General features: G+C 40.9%; 1 protein-coding gene across 2 annotated transcripts; it reads left to right on the forward strand.

The window, feature by feature from the left end:
* Positions 1-2941: 2941 nt before the first annotated feature.
* Positions 2942-13470, forward strand: atp1b2b (ATPase Na+/K+ transporting subunit beta 2b). Of its 2 annotated transcripts, XM_004563882.6 has the most exons (8): positions 2942-3435; positions 7705-7833; positions 7926-8033; positions 8186-8391; positions 8598-8657; positions 8881-8907; positions 9528-9623; positions 9783-13470. In XM_004563882.6, the coding sequence occupies exons 1-8, from the start codon at positions 3345-3347 to the stop codon at positions 9948-9950; spliced, it is 885 nt and encodes a 294-aa protein (XP_004563939.2). In that variant the 5' UTR covers positions 2942-3344; the 3' UTR covers positions 9951-13470. The 2 variants fall into 2 exon arrangements, with proteins under 2 accessions (XP_004563939.2, XP_004563940.1); XM_004563883.6 differs by lacking the exon at positions 8881-8907.
* The last annotated feature ends 256 nt before the right edge of the window (positions 13471-13726 follow it).

The following is a 13726-nucleotide window of genomic DNA, read 5'->3' on the forward strand; positions in this document are numbered from 1 at the left end:
AATGTCTCTTGGTTGTTGTCGTTTTTAATGATAGTAAGCACCAAACTGTACAGTACAGTACACCCAGTGAAAAGAAGACCTATCTAAGTGTTTGAGAGTCACTACTTGGCCTTTTTTGTTTTTAGCTCCACCTGCTCGCGTTTGAGGATCAGAGTCCATTTTCAAGCAAACACAGGCCAGGTTGACGGAAATGGGCAAGTGCAATGCATGCAGAGATTCCTTACACTGAAATGCTCCAATGATTCTTACTATTGTGCCCAATTTTGATTGCTGATACCAAGTAATCACCTTACTATGATTCCTTTTCACGGACTGATATGGAACCCTCGGTATCATTTCCAGAATAGTTTACAGAAGCTGTTGGTTTTGTGTGTCTTCTAAAAACAGTGGCCATTATATGAGTGCCATACTATATTGATATGGTAAGATACGGTGTACCTTGGAAATCACTGTAGTGCTATATTTGCATTGATATTGTCATTGAAAATAAATTTTATATAATGAACTTTACACAACAAACACATGTTGTTTTCATGTTTTCACGCCACATTCTGTTGTGTCTTCGTGCATGTGATAATCCAGTCAGCTCTTTAAGATAACGCATACACGTAATAGCCATTTGACTCAGTAACCCTTGACGTGTCCTTTATCATTTGGATTTAACAGGGATTTCACATTTTAACCTCAGCTATGTGAAAATGAAAGCACACCCTCTTTCAGTTCTAAGGTGTATCAGGACATTTAAATAATCATCTGGTCCTTACAAAGTTCTACAAGTATGTAAAAAGTGTGGACATACTGAGTGTGTCCACACTGCACAGTGTTATTATTTCATTTTTAACAAAATTAAGCTAAAATGTCAATCCAAAGGGAGTATGTGAAAAACTAAGTACTCCCTTACTGTTTTCATACTGATTATGAAGATAAGTAACAGCCAGCTGCTGCTAATCGGATGCACTTCATTAACTGATCATGATCAAGTGTGAGCTCCTCTGTAAAAGCAGAGGTTTTGGTAGTTTGGAGCATTAAACCACAGGGCCTCTGGAATGACAGAGGCTCTGTGTCCTTTGACAGAGGACTGTCACGGACCGCCAGGGCAGACCGTGTGGAGTGAGTGGAGGACCCAAGAGCAAACAGAGGTGAGGACACAAAACCGGACTTAACAGAAGGCGAGCCTTTATTTAGGGCCGAAAACTTAAGGAACAAGGCAGCAAAGCAACTGAGGGAAAACCTGAACATAGACTGGGAAAACTATGGCTAAACAAAGTACAAACTAGGACTAGTTAAGGCTGGGAAACTATGACAAGGGGTAGGGGAGATAACACAGACGACGCGACACAGACTGTATGAAACACAGAGACTAAATACACATGAGGGATGATCAGGGGAAGTGGATGCACACGGGGAACACAGGTGACACTGATAATCATAACAAGACACGGCAGGAGTGAACGTAACACTGATGGGAGATGGGCAAAGTAAAACAGGAAGTACACAGAGGTTCAAACAGGAGGAGAGAGAGCACGGGGAGAACATAGAATAAAACACAAAGAGAGACGAGGGCTCATAAATACACAGAGGGGCACACAGGGGGTAAGAGTCACGAAGGGAAAACACATAAGGAACAACGTAACAGATCAACCCAGGAAGCATGGCCTAAATAAAGAACAAAATACAAAAATACATGAAAACTAAGAATACTGGGCCCACATGGCCCAGGACCATGACAAGGACATCATTCCAAAGTGGACATATAGGTTTGCACTTCACTGTGCTTAGCAAAACTAAACACAGCAAATCAGCACAAACACCTCATACCAACTGTCAAGCATGGCACTGAACAAGTAATGATTTGGGCAGCTACAGGACCTGGGCACCTTGCAGTTGTCGAGTTGACTCAACTCATCTTTATAACAAAGTATTCTAGAGTCAAATGTGAGGTCATCTATCTGACAGCTAAAGGTTGGCCCAAACTGGATCTCATAACAAGACAATGGTCCTAATCATGGCAATGAATCTAAAGCAAACGAAAAGAACCAAAGTGTTGCAATGGCCCAAATCTAGACATCAGGATGACTAAAATGCTGTGGTGGTACTTTAAGAGAGCGCGCAAACCTCAATGAACTGAAGCAATGTAAAGAACAGCAGTCCAAAGGTGTCCACATGAATGTAAATAACTGATAAAAATCATACAGAAAACAGTTAATTCAAGTTATTGCTGCTAAAGGTGTTTATAATAAACCATAGAATTGTGAATTTTGCTTAGTTTTAAATGCAATACTTCTGCAATATTGCTTAATTTTTGTTAAATAATTAAAGACAATGCGTAATATGTATGTTGTTCAATCTGTGGTTCTATTTGGCTAATTTAAGAACCTCGTAAGCTCCAGATTCTAATAAGTTATACGGAAATATTTAGAACTGAAAGTGGGTGACTGTATATTTTTGATGTGTAAACGATGTTAATAATGTATATATAGGGTTTAATGTAATTTCTATGTTATCCTTTCAAAAAGCCTCATTCTCATTTACTGCTGTTTTTAAAAGGAAAAAAAAAATTCTCCAAGGCTTTCCTGACATAACTTGATTCAAAAATAAATAAAAGCCTGAATGGGACATAAATTAGTCACCTCAAGCGGACAGTGAATTCACCAACAGAGACACTTTACGGTCCATGAGGGATTATTAAAATTATTCTGTTGATTTTTCTTTGGATACGTGACGTCAAGAACCACTTAGCCAATAAAGGGATGCTCTAAGCCACCAAGCGATTTGCTCTGAGGCTTGTCTCTCGTGCATCAGGAGTGAGGATCCCGAGCAGGTGATTGGTCAGGCGGGTGGAGTAGGCGGGAGCTGCTGTGGATCGCGGCATGCGGGAGGAGGGTTAAGGCCTGCGCTGGTGCGTGCGTGTTAGGATGTATGTGTGGAGAGCGGTGTGGCGCTTGTAGAGGGAGGCGGAGGGAGTGCTTTACCGCAGTATCACTACATTTCTGCACCACTCATCAAAACTCTGCGGCATGCAGACAAGAGCTGGGGGGGAGGGCAGTCACTAGGTCTGTTCTGAGTGTGAAACTGCTACCTCTTCTGTTGGCCTACCAGTCCTTCATATAATCTAGGCTACAGCAGTGCTTTTACTTTATTTATTTTCATGCGGGCTCGTTGAGTGTTTAAGTCGACTTCTTTAATGCCGGTCTTCTTCCTGTAGGAGCAGTGATACGGCAGGGCTCTCTCTCTCCTTCTCTCTCCATCCCTCTTGTTCTCTGCTGTCAGGGCAAAGTGCTTCAGCCCGTCGCTCAGTGTCATCAGGCCGCTTTTAGTTGAGCTTTGGAGCAGTTCGTTAGAAAATGGCAAAGGATGGAGAAAAAAGCGATTGGAAGGAGTTTCTATGGAACCCGAGGACGAGGGAGTTTCTGGGCAGAACGGCGAGCAGCTGGGGTAAGTGCTGTCCAGCTACGGCAATGCAGCAAACAGGGTCCCCCGGCTCTGTAACAGGTCTATGGCACAGTGGTTTCCCCCCCCCCCCCCCCCCCCCTAAAGGTTCGCTAAGATGCTGTAAGAGAGAAATGAGCGTGTGTAACCATGACATGAATTTCGACCCTGCTTGAAGTTAGGCGGTAATTTCCTTCAGGCGATGAGATGGATGTCGCTGTCCACTACAGGTTGGTGCTGAAATCTGACTGCGGCACCGCTCCTGTGGAAGCCAGCCGAACCCCCCCACCCCACCCACCCACCCCACCCCAACTCCTGTCTACTTTATTAATTTAATGTATTTTTTCTACAATGCTTTCCCTGCGCATTGCGCCCAGCATAAGGGATGAGGCATTTGGTTTTATTTTACATTTGGATAAACCTGATTACAGCAGCATTGCTGAAAATAAAAAGGCTCCACTTTCTTGTAAAGTGCATGTAATCGATTCTTCTCTTCTGAAGAGTGATTTAGTTATAACTATGACTTTCATTCTGCTGCAGAGAAGACTTTTTCTAGGAAAGCGGCTTACTGAAGTTGTACAGAGATTTGTTTGCATGCCCGTGGCTTCATCAAGTGTGTGTGCAACATGATGTCATTTATTTCCAGGCTTTTCCCCTGAGATGCTGAGCGACGATCAGGTCAAATCCTCTTTTTAACACCGTAGTGTTGCCATATACTGACACATTTTCTGCTATACAAAGACCCTGCAACTAGTTCAAAGATTCATGAGATGACAGGGCGCATATGGCTCTGTTCTAATGCCATTGGAGCATGTTTAATCTGGGTAAAGCCGAGGGCTAAATGCTATTTGTATCACCTCCAACTCGACCCCTCCCAGTGTGTGTAAATCAGTAAGGGATTTAATCCTAATCTAATGAGTTCATTGGCTGGAGAGGAAGGTATCAAATTCAGCGTGCTCTGGCAAAGTAAAACATTTTTAGGAACTTGGATTCATTTTCACATTTTCACTGAAGATCTGAGCTCAGAGACTTGAGTTTAGCACTCGAGGCTGAAACTGTGTTAAACGTAGTCTTTACTTTGAGTTTGAATTTTCTGATTATTTTTCATCAGTGCACATATATTATTCTTTCAGTGTGGGGCTGGGACTCATGGACTGTAGCTTCCTTAACTGGAATCCTCCCACAGTGTACAACTTAATCCAGTCCAATGTGCCCCAGGTGCTTTAAGGTCTGTTGGCCTTTTTAAGCTGCGCTCTCTGAGACTTAGTAATTAGGCTATTTCTGGAGTTAGAGACTACATGTAGGTCTGCTAAACTTGGCTTTTCAGAGTAGCACTTTCTCATTCTCCTAATGCTGTACATACTGTACCATTACTTCCAATGTGCTGGCAACACGGCCTAATCTACTCGTGATACAGTTTCTTACGGCTTGCACTGAAGAGGGGTTTAAATGCAGGTTTCCAGTCTCTTTAAGGCATTAATGTGTTTCTGCAGCACAATGCACATTCAAAGCATTAGATCAAAGACTTCTTTGAGGATGAGACGCAAAACACTTCCTTTTGTGTTCTGCTTTCTGTAAAGAGCTGTAATGATATGGAAATAACCTTGATAAAGGAGAGCAGTGCTGCAGGTTTGTTGTTACACATGCCACAAGCTGACACAGTGAAACATGGTCAGACAACTAGCTTGACTAATGAAGTGTTCTGGACCTCCCACTTCCAGAAACAAAGTCCACACTGCAACACAGGAAAAGAACCTCAAAGGGCCTCATGGTGACCAGAATCACGGTGCTCTTTGTTACTTTAACATTGTGTACGAGATAATTAGCAGTGTTTGCCGGTGAAAGAGCCACAGCTCAGAGCTATCCACGCTCTCGCCAGACCTTTTCATTTTTATTTCAGAGGTGCGTTTGATCAGCAAGTTGCAAAGCGATTAAACAGCATGTCCTCCCAATTAATTGTGAGAGAAAAAAGGGACACCTCCTGCCATTATTACCGAAGAAAGAACAGGGTAGTGGACCATCCGAGCCTGTCCTTTTGTTCTTTTCTTTCAATCACCGTCTGCATACAAAACCAGTGCGAAACAGAGACGCCTCACTGTCCATCATCAGCATGACTGAGAGGGCAGGCTGTAAACCCAACACCCTGTTTGCCAGGGGGGGGAAGCCACCTTGCCTGCACGCTTGATCCCGTCTGGATGTGCGCACATTCATTCTCCCCCTGGGTGGTGTCATATTTGTGGTTAGCACAAAAATCCCCCCACCCCCTTGACGACAGAGACAAACACTTTGCCACTTTTGTTGGATCGTAGCGTCTCTCTTGCTGCGTTGCCTCCAGCATAGTTCATGGTCTGTGTATAATTAATAACTGAGCTTGTGTCTTTTCTGTGGTGTAGATGGGATGCTCATTGTCATCCCACTAAGGGATTCGTTTTTATTAGATTCTAAAACTTCAGGTACAGTCAGGCAAAAAATGCACACACAAGCTGTGCACACAAGCTGTAAATCATCAAGATACCCCTCTGCGATTGCCACCCCCCCTCCATCTCCCCTTGACATTTTGCCAGTCTGGCAGCGCAGGGAGACAAATGCGATGCTGAGCCTGCTGACTGAGGGAGTGAGCGCCACGCTGGGGGCCATCCAGCAGAGGTGCAGGGTCAAGGCACTCAGCTGCCTCCCAACAATGGCCTCAGGTGTCGATGCTTGAAATGTGGGATGCGTCACATACATGTTCTGTATGTGGATAGGAAGCAAACAGCTGCTTCAAATGTATCTGATGGTTCCAAGTTAGAAAGATCGCCTCAGAAATGGTTTATGAATTTGTTGATCTCACAAAATAACAATGAAAAGATGCCAAGTTAGGATCTCCATCTGAAATCTCAGTATTTTCGTCACAACAATGACAAAGTAAAGCATTAAAAACAAACTCTTCTTTATATCAAATGTAATTATCATTATCAATTTGCTCGTACACAGTTATTAATAAATCTAGTCCCCTGACTCTGTGGCTCAGTCTCCGGGGCATCCTTATTTTCTCTCTCCTGGTGTTGCCTTCTGTCATTCTTCCTTCCTTTCTGTGGACAGGACATATAATGAAGTTGGTCGTCAGCCACGAACTCCTGCGTGGTTAGGTTCACTTTGTGTCATACTTATTTTTCAGTCCATGCAAAAACACAAAGAATTTAAGGATTAATGTGCAGCTTGTGTTTTGAGTTTATGTTGATAAAATAACATAAAAACCTGCAGTGGGCAGAAACATGGAAGGAAAAGCTCTGCCTGATCTGTACTAAGCACCTTCCACTGTACAGCCACTGGCATGTGTGCTAAAATGAGTCAGTATTGAGTTATGGCTTCACATATGATTCAAACCCTGCTCGCCCTGGTGGATGTCTTCTGCTTCACGCATTGCACCACCGCTTCTTATATCCTACATGCACTTTGTGCTTTTTATGCTACCCTATAGTGCTTCCCTGTTATTCTTTTTAAAAGACCCATGATTGGACACCATCTCCTATTGTGGTCTAGATGATCTAAAGCCTTAAAATAGAGCCCTGGGGAGACTCTAGTTCTCTCTCAGACCACTTGCATTAGTTGCATTACAGTGAAAATGTGTTGCCTCCAGTTATTTTAACTTTAAACGATGATATTTTAAGCATTGCATCTAAAGGATGATTTCTTTCATGTGAGTGAGAGAGAAACAGAGGCAGATGTTGCAGATGCAGTGAAGCAATTTAACGAGGATTAACTGAAATCCCGTAGACATGTTTGGTTAGAGAGTGACGTAATAGACATGAACTACTCATCAATTCAGATGTGAGATTATTTGTTCTCATTAAGGGTTTGTGTGCTGCAATTATAATGAAATGGACTTTGCTGACTTGCAGATGTTAGTCTAATGGACTTTATGCATAATTCATAGATGTGCTGTGGTGTACAGCAGACTAAATAATGTAATCATAGCAAAAAAAAAGGATTAAAGGTTATTGGGGTTTTTTGCACAGTGTATCAAACATACATTTTCCATGCAATAAACACATAAACACAAATTATATTATCTTATATGTAGCCATTTATAGATGAAAATGTCTCAGCGATATCAATTTTGGGGCATATGATCAGATTATCTTTCTACAACATCAACTGACCAAATCTGATGATGAAGAAATAGTTTTTACACAATTTTCCAGTTGGGGAAGATGCTGTTTTGTAATATTTTAATATTCCATTTTTGTTACTATTGCTTATATTAATATGGCTCTATTTTCTCATTGTCTGCAGGCCTTATTTTTCTCTTCTATTTAATTTTCTACACCTGCCTCGCTGGCATGTTTGCTCTCACCATGTATGTCATGCTGCAGACCCTGGACGAACACAGACCAACCTGGCAAGACAGGCTCTCCACACCAGGTGCAGAAACTATAGATACAAGCTGCATGAACACAGATCATGGTCTGTGCACTGTGTCATGTACTCCCTGCTGTCTCTCTTGTCACTCTCAGGCTTGGTGATTAGACCTCGGGCAGATGACACCTTTGAAATAGTCTATACTAAAGAGGACACTGAGAGCTGGGACCTGTATGCCCAGACATTGGACAAATTCCTTCAACGTAAGTTTGGCTCTTGCCCTCTAAGACAGAATGTTATGACATACACAGATAATCTCTTTATAGTTAGCTGACAGGAGACCGTCTTGTACTGGGATCTTAGTTGATTATAAAGACAATTTCACCCCACACACACTCTCCTATTTTCCCTGCAGCCTACAATGATTCCCTCCAAGCCCAGAAAAATCACGAGTGCGCCCCAGACAAGTACTTCATCCAGGAGGACAGCGGTGAGGTGAAGAACAACCCGAAACGATCCTGTCAGTTCAACCGCACAGTCCTCCAGAGCTGCTCTGGAATCGATGACCGTTACTATGGATACCGAGAAGGCCAGCCATGCATCATCATCAAGCTGAATCGGGTATGAAAGGAAAAGAGAGGGGAGTGAAAGGGACTGGTGTTGCTAGGAGACATGGAGTGACTGAGACAACCAAACTGGTTGGAAATGATAAAAAGAAAAAAGTCACTATCATAATTAAACTGATTGGTTTTTGCATTTATCATCATTCACTTATGTTATATCGCCTAAAAATGAACAAAAAACGGTTTTCTTTATTTTCTCATCAGGTGATTGGTTTGCTGCCAGGAAAGGATAACCAGGCTCCGTATGTCACCTGTGCTGCAAAGGTAATCCCTTTTTGTCTTTCACAATCAGAGGCTTGACACAACAGTTTTATTCATAGCTATTGTGCCTCACGTCATCTGCAGTATTCCACCTGTCGTTTACCTCCATCTTCCTTTCTTAGCTATCATGAATTTCTTTTCAGGCTGTCTTGTCAGTCAAGCCAGTTGTTTTTATCGCTGCCCTTTTCTTTTCTCCATTGTGTTCCATTAATTTGTTCACTCGCAGAAATACAGAGTTGGCAAAGATCAATGGGTAAGAAAAAGTCCAGGACCCATGTTTGGTACAGTTTAGATCAGAGGTGTCAAACAAAAAGCCTTTGGGCAAGAAGAGGTCTGCCAAAGGGCCCAGTTTCACCCACTGGGTGGTTTTACAAAGTGTGTAAAAATTGTGAGAGTATGATTAGTATTTTTGCACTTTTTACTATATTTAGGATTATATCTTGAGACATATCTGTCTTCATATGACTTAGTCTGCTATATCACACTGACATAAAGTAGTTTAGTAATTTGTACGATTTATGATGCGCGTGTTTGTAATAACAAAGTTGCTGAATGTAGAAAAAAATATTGTTGAAATTGGCTTTAAAAAATGTTATTTACATAGGATTCTACTTAACAGGTTATCTTAGTCACTATAAAATTTGACGCTGCGTTACCTTTCTCAGAGTTTGACTCCCCTGGTTTAGATAATATTTCTATATGATATATCTGTAGCAGTCGATCACATTGTTGTTTTGTATTTGCATTTTAGAACTAGATGGTAGATATGTAGGAGAAAGAAATTTAGAGAAAAGTAGACAAATAAAGCTCACCTCCACCTTATAAAGTGGAGATTATAGCTATATAACTGATGAAGCCGTTTCACCCCCTCAGAAAGATGACGCTGATAAAATTGGAGAGTTGATTTACTTTCCTCCAAATGGCACAATCAACCCTATGTACTTCCCTTACTACGGCAAGAAAGCGCAGGTAAGAATGTGGTTTAAATTAAAATATAATGTGCTGTAAACACGATAGCAGTAACTGTTAATAATTAATGTGTGTTTGTTTACAATTGCGCACACAGACCACAGAGTTAAACCTACTGGGTCCGCAGGTTTACGACGTCTTTGTTGACTGTTTTTGCAGGTGAACTACTCTCAGCCCTTGGTTGCAGTCAAGTTCCTCAACATTACTCACAATGAAGACGTGAACATTGAGTGCAAGATCAACGCCGAAAACATTCCCGTTGGAGGTGAAAGGGACAAGTTTGCTGGGCGAGTGTCTTTCAAGCTGAGGATCAACAGTAAAAACTAGGTTTACCCCCCTCCTCCAACCCCACCCTAACCCCCACCCCCACCAGCCTCATCCCCCAAAACATACTGTCTTCATTCTCAGCAACACTGCACATGCACAGAAAACAAAAATCACAGTATTCACACCCTTTTTAGGATTTGTTTACACCCCCAACCCTTTCCAACCTCACCCCCACCCTCCACCCCACACCTCTCCACAGATTTTTGTGGGAAATTCTTTGTCAGGTCACGTGGCGAGACGAGGTGAGAACCAAAAGGGTGCTAATCCTGTCATTATTTCTGTGAGCATTCACACACAGGTTATTTTCCATCAGTTAGTTTGAGGTGATGTCTATTTATACTGCATGACAAACTAGGGGGCTATAAAGGACGTGGACGTGTGTTTGCAGAGTTTGCAAGGATCAGCAACTTTACCACTGTACTGCTGCTCCCCACCCCCCGCCAACCCGCTGCCTCCTCATAGAGTATCCCTCTAGATATGAAGATCCACAAATTACAATACCGAGCGTGTATATCTACAGTATTTATACAGCATAATAATAGTAATCTTACATCAGTGCGTCTATTTTGTTGCACTTTAAAAGAATATTCCAACAAACAGGATTGATGCAGAGATGATTCCATTTGCATGTGCGTATTGTCTTAGTATGCTACAAAGGCAGGAGGCTCCTGTGTCCCACCTCTCGGCTGCTTACATCTGTAATAAGTTCAGCGACTGACCACCAGGAGGGACCACACCGTAATCTTTAAACCTGTGTAACTTTAAAAAAAAATGTGATACAGTAAGATGACCCCCCGCCCCCAAAAAAAGAAGAACATGAGGTACACATTACAGGTAAAGAGGAGTAAAGAGTGCAGGAGATCGTGTGTTTTAGTTCATACTGTAGGTCGGGAAGTTGCATGCAATGTGCAATATTCATTAAGTGGCATGCATTATGAATGCCCGTATCCATTCATCAGATGACTTCTATTAAATAGTAATCATTTTGGATCATTTGATATTCACTCTCATTGTGAATGAGTAGCTTGTGAAACAGATGATATATATATATTTATATATGGGGGGGGGTCATATAACACCTGAATTCTCAGTCGGTTACGGGGTAAACTGAACTCTAGCTTTGTGGATCCTGGACTGCAGTCCAATAAGATACCTGAATATCATGTGAAAATGACAAAATCGACCTCTGTTCTGCACGAGCACACAAACACACACAGACAAAATTCAATATCGCATTTTATTCCCAAAGTCAAACCTAGAATTTCTTGCGTTTCAGTTTTTAATATTAATATTCAATCGATGTTTAGAGGAGCTGTATTATTGAGTGTATTGCATCTATTTCACTTGTATCAGAAATAGATGCCATTGTAAAAAAAAAAATGGTATTGTTTTGCACAGAAAGTGTGCTTTTATTCTTTTCTTTTTTTGTGAAGCTGACTTGAGTTTATTAATGCATTTCCAGTTTTGAAGGAAGTTGTTTGTTTTTTGTGTTTTGTTTTTTTGGGTAGTTTTCTTTTTTCTCATTCATTCTCATTTTCGTCACCTAAAGGATGCATCTGAGATACGAAAATGTACACTTTACCTCTTATTTTAAAAGACAGTCGTTACTTTATTATTTTGAATGTTAGTTCAGTTTTGATTTGTAGGGCTGTAGCAAATTAAAAACAACATGAAGATTTACTCCATTGACCACAGAAGAAAGATATTTTTTTGTTAATTTGGTTCGATGTTGTTGTGTTCCCCGGTATTGTATGAATCATACTGAAGGAAAACCCATACTGATAACAAGACAATCAGTTTCAGCCTCTAAAAAAGTCAGACATGTTCCTGAGTTTAGTGCTTGAGCTGTTTACTAAGCATCCCTTAAATTATTGGCTTGAGAAATCTGTGGAGTCACACTTTTAAACTCAGGCACGTTACCTCTGCACAGCTCCAAAACTGTTAGATCAGTTAGACTGTGATCCTGCCATGTCACTGCAGCAAATATAGAACACGAGCATCTGTTCGCTCACATTAAGGTCTGGCTGATTATTAATTTGTTTTGGAAGGCTGTGTGTTTCTCTGTATGCCTGCAAATATCTTGCAGTGGTTTAAATAAGACTGCATCATCTGACAGAGAATGAAGGCAAGCCCATTAGATCCAAGGTGATTATCTGATCTATATTTGAAAGGTCATTTATAATGGATGATCAGCTCTAACAGTAATTTTTCATGAGTCCGCCACCCAGTTTGCATGCATTTCTCCTCTTGCACCGCTGCAACACTTACTTAATTTCAATGTAATCTCTTAATCTGGTCAGCTAATCCAGAGCAGGCACGCTGAACTTCTTTACCCCGCTCTGTTGCTCCTCCTCCTCGTGTCAGGCGGCCGGTTCAAGGTTTATTCATTTCTCATTTTGCTCACCACATTCACATTACACTTTGTTTAGTTTGAATCACATCACAACAAATAAAAGTGTTCCGCTTCACTGGCTAATCGGACACTCTTGTTTCACTCACGCATGTGAAGATGATTTCTTCAACCAAAGATCTACATGACAGTTAAAATTGAATTTCCACTTGTCTGACACATCCTCAGCAGTAGATCTGAGTAAGGATCCCATGCAGAGATACTGTAGGATCCAACTGGAGGGCTAAATACCCTGTGATAATAAAAAGGCCTCCTCTTATATAATAATAATACGCACAAAGGAACATGGTTCACCACGACATAACAGTGCCTCCTGGTGGACAGACAGTGTTGCTCCCCCAGTGTCACAGAATGTTATTTCCTGTTATCTCCATTTATCTGCTTTTTTTCCAGTGATAATTTGGAAATGTCTTTGAAAAGCAATATATTTATTTCTTGTGTGGCTATATGAATATTTACAGGAAAGGTTGTAACACAATCAGAGCGACGTGCATCAGAAACAGTAAGGAACAAAAGGGAAAGACTGCATATATGTCAGTGTGTGTTATTATGATGATGGAACCATTAAAAAAAAAGAATTGTTTTGTTTATAAAAGAGTATTTTGTTGTAAAGATGAGAGAATGCATTAGCCTGGAATATATCATGTGATAGGACGTACTAGATAGATTTTCAGAATAGTATTCAAGGAAACTTGAATAGATATGGATTTGAGGTTTTTTTTTTCTTTGAATGTTTTTGTCATTTGAGTTTGTTTTACTGTTTTAAAACAAACCTATAATCAAAGCTTTCTGTCAGAGTTCTGACAACACTTTATCCACTGCAAAGGTTGGAGAAAGCCAACTGTTGGCTTTTAAGTAGAGATAACTACATGAATAAGTAAAAAACAATCTCATTGCCCCTTAATGTTAAACTGTATTACTGCTTAAGACTGGTATTATAAGCCAACAAGAAGGAAATTCAGTGAATTTGTTCAAACACTCTCTCCCTAACAGATGATAAATATTCTGGATCTTTGTTTTCTGCTCTAACTGTATGTATATTTTTGCTCATGTTTACTGCAAACCAAGATAGAGAAATGAATAAATGTTATTTAAGGGAACTCAAACTTCCTTTCGTGCCTGCTTCTCAGTCATCTTTCTGCTACTCTTTGCCAGTTTCATGGGCGGAGGGATTGATGTATTACTCATGATCAGGCATGTTCTAGAAACTAGGTGGAATAGCAGTGACCAACGTGTAGTTAAATATAGCATCACTTTCACAGTTGACAATAAAACAAGCCAGCTAGTGTTAAAAGTAGTTTTCGGATGAATGTAACTAATGAAACTAATATAATCTCATTCTCCATAATCCTCACAGGTAACCATA

Source organism: Maylandia zebra, linkage group LG10, assembly GCF_041146795.1.
Source record: "Maylandia zebra isolate NMK-2024a linkage group LG10, Mzebra_GT3a, whole genome shotgun sequence".
In the NCBI taxonomy this organism is placed as follows: Eukaryota; Metazoa; Chordata; class Actinopteri; order Cichliformes; family Cichlidae; genus Maylandia; species Maylandia zebra.

What these genes read in the sequence shown, in the direction of transcription:
- atp1b2b (XM_004563882.6), top strand. Translation starts at nt 3,345, where the DNA reads ATGGCAAAGGATGGAGAAAAAAGCGATTGGAAGGAGTTTCTATGGAAC. An exon ending in CAGAACGGCGAGCAGCTGGG is followed by an intron (nt 3,436 to 7,704) that starts GTAAGTGCTGTC and finishes CATTGTCTGCAG; the next exon opens with GCCTTATTTTTCTCTTCTAT. An exon ending in TCATCATCAAGCTGAATCGG is followed by an intron (nt 8,392 to 8,597) that starts GTATGAAAGGAA and finishes TTTTCTCATCAG; the next exon opens with GTGATTGGTTTGCTGCCAGG.